This window comes from Malurus melanocephalus, unplaced genomic scaffold (genome assembly GCF_030028575.1).
Source record: "Malurus melanocephalus ecotype Western Australia unplaced genomic scaffold, MMel_1.1 scaffold_825, whole genome shotgun sequence".
In the NCBI taxonomy this organism is placed as follows: domain Eukaryota; kingdom Metazoa; phylum Chordata; class Aves; order Passeriformes; family Maluridae; genus Malurus; species Malurus melanocephalus.
In genome coordinates this window covers 180,565-186,625 of record NW_026624057.1, presented here as the reverse complement: position 1 = coordinate 186,625, position 6,061 = coordinate 180,565, and the positions used below count along the sequence as shown (strand labels likewise).

Genomic DNA, 6,061 nt, shown 5'->3' with positions numbered 1-6,061 from the left:
ATGGAATGGAATGGAGCAGCAGAGGGACGAGGAATCGCAGGGATGGGGAGGGATAGGGACGGGAGGGAACAGGAGAGGAATGGGGAATGGCCGGGATAGGGAGGGAGAGGGACAGGGACCAGCCCTACCCTGAGGAAGAAGCGGCGCCTCCCCCCGCCCGCCGGGCCCGGGACGGGCAGTGACCGGCACCGGGGTCCAGCACGGACACGGGGACATCCGCCATCGATGACACCGCCAAGGGCCCGGCACCACACGGGGATGTCCCGCTGTTTGCTCCGGAGGTGACATCCCTCCCCCGCTGTCCACATGGGGTCACCTGCCGGCAGTGACACCACCCCCGGTAACCACACGGGGACATCCCCCGGTAGTGACACCCCTTCCAAGGACCCAGTATCCACACGGTGACACCCCCTAGAAGTGATATGTCCCCCTCCCGTCATTCACAGGATCACACCCTTCGACAGTGACACCCCCCCAGGACCCACAGGGTGACATCCCCCGGCAGTGACACCCCCAGGACCCACAGGGTGACATCCCCCATTCATCAGGCCCTAAAGGAGCAGCACCCCCCCAAGGACAAAACAGACCCCCCCATCACCAGCCCCCCTTAAGGACTCCCTGCTCCCACATCAACCCCCCATCACCAACTCCCCAAGACCCCGCAGCCCCCTTTGGGACCCCCGGCAGCCCCCCAAGGACCGCATTTGAGCCCCCCATCCGCAGACCCCGAGAACCAGCACCCAGTGGGTGACGCCCACCCTGGCAATGCCACGGACACGTGGCCAGCCCACCCTCCCACCCCGAACCCCGCACCCAGTAACCCCAAGCCCAGTGCTTCCCCATTCACCCCCACTTCGGCACTTTGGGGTCCAGCCCGAGCTCCCCACCCCATCGGGCACCCACCCCTTGTGCCCCTCAGCTCTGACAGAACTCCCCCCAGGTGCCACCGCTCTGCCGTGACCCCGTGCCTCAGTTTCCCCACCTCTAGCACTGCAGGGTGGCTCTGCTCGCTGGTCACAGTCCCGCGATGGGACGGGACCCCCAGGGTGGGCACGGTGCCACCTGACCCGCGCTCGCCCTGTGCCCTCTCGGGCTCTTGGGTGCAGGTGGGAGCGAAACCGCGACAAAAACAACCGAGAAGAGGAAAGAGAAGGAAGCGGCGGCGAGAATCGGCGGCGGAGGAGGAGGAGGAGGCCGGTGCTGACAGCCCCGCCGGCGGCTCGGGGGGCTCAGGGCACCCCCGCGCACCCATCGCAGCCCCCCAGGTGCCCACCCCCAAGTTTGAAGTTCGCCGGCATGGCCAAAACCACCTGGCTGCGCTGCCGGGTGCTGGAGGGGAAGGACCTGCCCGCCAAGGACGTGTGAGAGGCTCGGGGGGTTCGGGGCCCCCCTATTTCTCCCAGACCCACCCCGGGAGATGCGGCGAGGAGGGGATGCTGGGTGCTCTGCCCTCCCTGGGTGCTCCCCTCTCCTCTCCGTGCAATTTTGGGGTCTCTGCTTGCACCCATTGCCCCCAAAGTGGGGTTTGGGGGTGCAGGGACTGCCAGCCCCCTCCACCAAAGGGGTGTATGAGCCCCCCAACCCCTTTAGCGCCCCTTTCCTGCCCCCCAGCAGGGTGGGCGCAGAGGATTCCCCCAATGCTGTGGGTGACACTGGGGGGGCACARCCCCTGCACCCCCACCCCTGCTGGGCTTTGGGGGGGTGTGGAGTGAGCGGGGTGTGCAGGGAGACCCCCGCCTGCTCCTGCCTCGGGGACACCGCCGGCCGCTCCCAGGGCCGGGCAGCCGCGAACGGGGCCGTGCCTCAGTTTCCCCGCCCGGCGGGGCTCAGGGCGCCGTGCTGGGTGTCCCAGCGCGGGGCGATCCGCACCCTCCAGCACAGCGATGGGGTGAGCGGTGCCTCTCCCAGCGCCCCCAAATCCGGCTGGGGGCTGTCGTGGGGCCGTGGCGGGGGTYGCGGGGTGAGCCAGTCCCACTTCCCGTCCTGCGGCGGGGACAGAGACTGAGGTCACCTCCCTCGGCCATCGCGGGTGCCAGTTCTTGTGGGGGTTTGGGGCCTCCAGCTGCCATAAACCAGCGGGAGGGGGCTTTGGGTGGGGGACAGGGACACGCGGCGGTGGCTCAGGGTGACCCAGAGCGGGTCCCCTGATCAGCCCAAGGAGCACCGGGAGTGTCCCCGTCCCGGTGACAGCGGCAGGGCCAGGCCGAGACCGGGCGGCTCATCGCACCGCCGGGGCTGCTGCTTCGCTGTCGGGGTTTGAGGCCCCCCAGCATGGGCGGGACCCCCGAGCGGGGGCTGACCCTGGGTACTCCCACCCCCTGTCCAGGTCTGGCTCCAGTGATCCCTACTGCGTAGTCAAGGTGGACAGTGAGGTGGTGGCCAGGTATGGGGACACCGTCCTGCCCTGGGAGGGGACACGCGGGGATGAGGGMTCTTCCCTGGGGGTGCAGCCGCCTCTCCCACCCCGGCAGGACGGCCACGGTGTGGWAGAGCCTTCCTGAACCCTTTTTGGGGTGAGGAAATCACCCTGTGCCTGCCCCGGGGGTTCCACAGCCTCGCCATTTACGTGCTGGACGAAGACACAGCAGGGACACGGGTGAGTGCTGGGAGGGGTGGCACGTCCCCAGCGRTGGCCTCAGCACCGAGTCTGTCCCCTCACAGGCAGGACGATGTCATCGGCCAGGTGTTGCTGAGCCACCAGCAAATCTCGGCCGAGCCGCGGGGTCAGTGGGGGGCACCACGGCGGGGTGGGGACAGCGGGACCTGTCCCAGCACCCTGGGGTGCCCACGCTGTCCCCCTCGGCTGGCTCAGCCTGGCACCTGTGAAGCCCAACCGGGAGGTGCAGGGCGAGATCCACCTGGAGCTGCGAGTCCCCGAGCGGGGCCACCCGCGGGTGCTGCGCTGCCACCTCATCGAGGCCAGGTGGGGRGGCTGGCAGCACCGGGGGACTGCGACCACCGCGGGGTCCTATTTTTAGCTGGAGGGGATGGGGACAGGAGTGACACTGTCCCTTTCCGCACTGGGAAGGGTCCTCGCCGCACCAGGCTGCGAACATCGGCGATGCCAGCCCACGWGTGACGATGCCGTGGGGGCTCAGTGGGAAATATGCTGCCAGCCCTGCTTGGGGCAGGGGACGAGAGCGCCGTGGAGTACCCGGGGTTGGTCCCCAGCACAGCGGTTGGCTCCCACGCTGGGTTATCTCCCCTCTGGCTTCAAWATTCGRGGAAACTGAGGCACGGCCTTAGCTGCCTGTCTGGGTTTGGGGGTGGGTGTACACGCGTGTGTGCACGCGCGAGTGTGCGCAGGGACGCACGCACTCGGTGACACGCACACKGTGACACGCACACGGTGACACGCACACGGTGACACACGCACAGGCACAGCTGACAGATGGAGCAGGCGGCAGTGGCAGCATCCCGCTGCCATGGCAACGCAAGCGGCTGCCAAGGCAACGGGATGGCCGCGGGGACAGGGTGGCCGTGGGGACAGCTGGGGGGACGGGAGGAGCAGGAAAGGCTCCCCTGGACGTGGGGACACGATCTCGCCAGCGTCCCCTGGCACCCGCTGGGCCGCCCCACATGCTGGGACAAAGGGACCACGATGGCGGGGACAAGCCCCCTCCCGCTGCCCTCCCGCTGATCCCCTTGTCCCCRCAGGGACCTGGCCCCCCGGGACCCCTCGGGCACCTCGGACCCCTTTGCCCGGGTGTCGTGCTGCGGGCACACGTTGGAGACAGCCGTGAGTCWGAGCCGGGTGCGGGGTGCTGGGGGTGGGACCCAGAGCTGGGGCACCCCGCGGACTCGGGGGGCTCAGGCACCCCCGGGCACCTCGTTCCCTCGGGCACCGGTCTCTGTGGCCTGCAGGTGATCAAAAAACCCGCTTCCCCCGCTGGGATGAGGAGCTGGAGCTTCCAGGGGAGCTGCGAGAGGCTGTGCTGAGCGTGGAGCTCTGGGACTGGGACATCGTGGGCAAGAACGACTTCCTGGGCTGGGTGAGACGGGGGCAGGGGCAGGGAGCACCTATTTTGGGGTGTTTTGGGGTATCCAGATGCATTGCTCCATCCCAGTGGAACAGGTGAAGGATACAGGTGTGGGCACATGTTTTTTTTTGGGTGTTTGGGGTTCCTCAGGTGTGATGTGGGATATGGGTAATGGGYATGGACACAGACACATATTTTGGRRTGTTTTGGGRTATCTGGGTGTGCTGYTTCATCCCAGTGGAGCAGATAAGGTATACAGTTGTGGGTGCACATGTTTTGGGGTTCCCCAGATCTTCCATGGATATGGGCAATGGGTATGAACATGGGCTCATGTTTTGGGCAGTTTTGGGATATCCTCAGGTGCTCTGTCCCATCCCGCTGGAGTGAGTGGGGAATAGGGATATGGATTCAAATTTTGGGGTGTTTGGGGTCCCCAGGTGCTCCATCCCAGTGGAGCGGATTCGAGCCGTGGAGCGCGTGGATGAGGGCACCTTCCAGCACCCGCACACCCTGCAGGTGGTGACACAGGTGACAGCGCAGGTGACAGGTCCTTTGGGTTCTGGAGGGGAGGGGGGAGCCTCCTGAGGGTCCCTGTCCCACGGGGTGATGGGGGCAGAGGACCCTGAGAGCAAATATGGGGGTCATGGGGGTCCTTCAAGTGCTGGTGGCAGGGTGGCAGTGTCCTGAGGGTCCCTGTCCCCAAGGGCAGTGGTGGCCGGGGGTCCTGTGGGCAGCGCGGTGGCCGGGCCCCCCTGGCCGGGCCAGGCAGGTACGGGGAGCCCTGGGGGGGTCGGAGGGGGGGCCATGGGGACCCTCAGCCGGGGGTGGGGCTGGGACACGCAGGCAGAGCCCGCGGAGGACGGTGCTGGGTCCCTCCACGAGGGGACAGCAGATACACACGGATCGGGGACACGGGGACACTCGCAGGCCGGGGGCTGGCGGGTGCTGGGGGCACGGGGTAGGGGGATGGGGTAGGGGGACACGGTGGGGTGGGGACGTGGCGGAGGTAGGGGAGGGGTGTGGGGGACACCACGGATGGGTGCCGGGGATGGATCTGGGGCTGGGGCGGGGAATGCCCGCGGGTGGGTGCCAGGGGGTGGCGGGTGAGGAAGGGTGACACGGATGGGTCCCCGGCACTGACCCCACCCTGGGGTGCAGGGGGACCCGCCGGGGACCGGCTGCCTGAGGTGCTGCGAGACCTGGACATCGCCCACGCCGCCTTCACGCACCGTGACGAGAGCCCAGAGCCACCCCCAAGTCCCCTCCCTGCCCCGAAACCCCCGAGCCCCCCGAGCCTCCCCCCCTCAGCCCACGCCGGGAGGGGCGGGGACGCCCGTGCGGTGACAGAGGGGACGCGGGGACAGCAGCCCGGCACGGGGTGTATTCTGTAACACAGAGATGGACATGGCGCCGGCTGTGCGCGGCTCCGTGGGGCGGCGGCGGGCGACACGGGTGACACGGGTGGCACGGGTGGCACAGACGCGCAAAGAGGCCACGGGTAGAAAAAGACCACGACGCTATCGCCACGAGAGCGGGGCGAGCCGGGACGGGACGGGGCGACAGACGGACAGACAGACGCACACGGGGACACGTGGTGGGTGGCACCGGGTGGCCCGGGACGGGGGAGGGACCCGCCGGGCGGGGCTGCGGTCAAGCGGCGCAGGCGGCGGCGGCGCGGGCGGGGACGCGGGGGGCGAGGGCGGCCCCCGAGCCCGGCCTCAGTCCTTCAGGGTGGCCTCGGACACGCCCTGGGCCAGCAGCTCGGCCAGGACGTTGTCCAGGTAGTTGGGGTCGGGGTAGCCGTGGCCCGTCAGGTTGGAGCCGAACTCGGTCTTGTGGTGGATCTCGTTCCACACCACCGTGTCCGACTCGCCCGTGGTGTTGGAGGTGCCGATGGTGAAGATGAGCCGCCGGTCCCAGGCCACGATCAGCAGCTTCAGCACCTGCGGCGGGCGGGCACGACCATGGTTCCCCCACCCAGCACCTCTGGCCTCCTCCCGCCGGCACAGCACCGCCCCACCCCCCCAGAGTGGGGTTCAGCCCCGGCACGGTGCCCACGGGTGCCACCCTTCCTTGTGGTA

General features: G+C 68.6%; 3 protein-coding genes across 3 annotated transcripts in view; 1 reads left to right on the top strand and 2 right to left on the bottom strand.

Moving 5' to 3' along the window:
* WSB2 (WD repeat and SOCS box containing 2) overlaps positions 1 to 223 on the bottom strand; it is a 4,739-nt gene extending 4,516 nt beyond the window's left edge. Inside the window, exon 1 of the mRNA XM_057385435.1 lies at positions 129 to 223. Coding sequence (XP_057241418.1) covers positions 129 to 223 — 95 coding nt within the window. The remainder of the gene's footprint in view (positions 1 to 128) is intronic.
* Positions 224 to 1,296: 1,073 nt separating this feature from the next.
* Positions 1,297 to 5,371, top strand: LOC130585102 (rasGAP-activating-like protein 1). The gene is given in 11 exon segments (XM_057385434.1): positions 1,297 to 1,361; positions 2,327 to 2,383; positions 2,472 to 2,496; positions 2,498 to 2,596; positions 2,666 to 2,729; positions 2,800 to 2,923; positions 3,658 to 3,743; positions 3,865 to 3,992; positions 4,271 to 4,287; positions 4,418 to 4,527; positions 5,139 to 5,371. Coding segments are annotated over 11 exon segments (1,008 nt in total).
* LOC130585101 (E3 ubiquitin-protein ligase DTX1-like) overlaps positions 5,354 to 6,061 on the bottom strand; it is a 9,533-nt gene continuing 8,825 nt past the window's right edge. Inside the window, exon 5 of the mRNA XM_057385433.1 lies at positions 5,354 to 5,923. Within this exon, the coding sequence (XP_057241416.1) occupies positions 5,699 to 5,923 (225 nt within the window). The 3' untranslated portion in view covers positions 5,354 to 5,698. The remainder of the gene's footprint in view (positions 5,924 to 6,061) is intronic.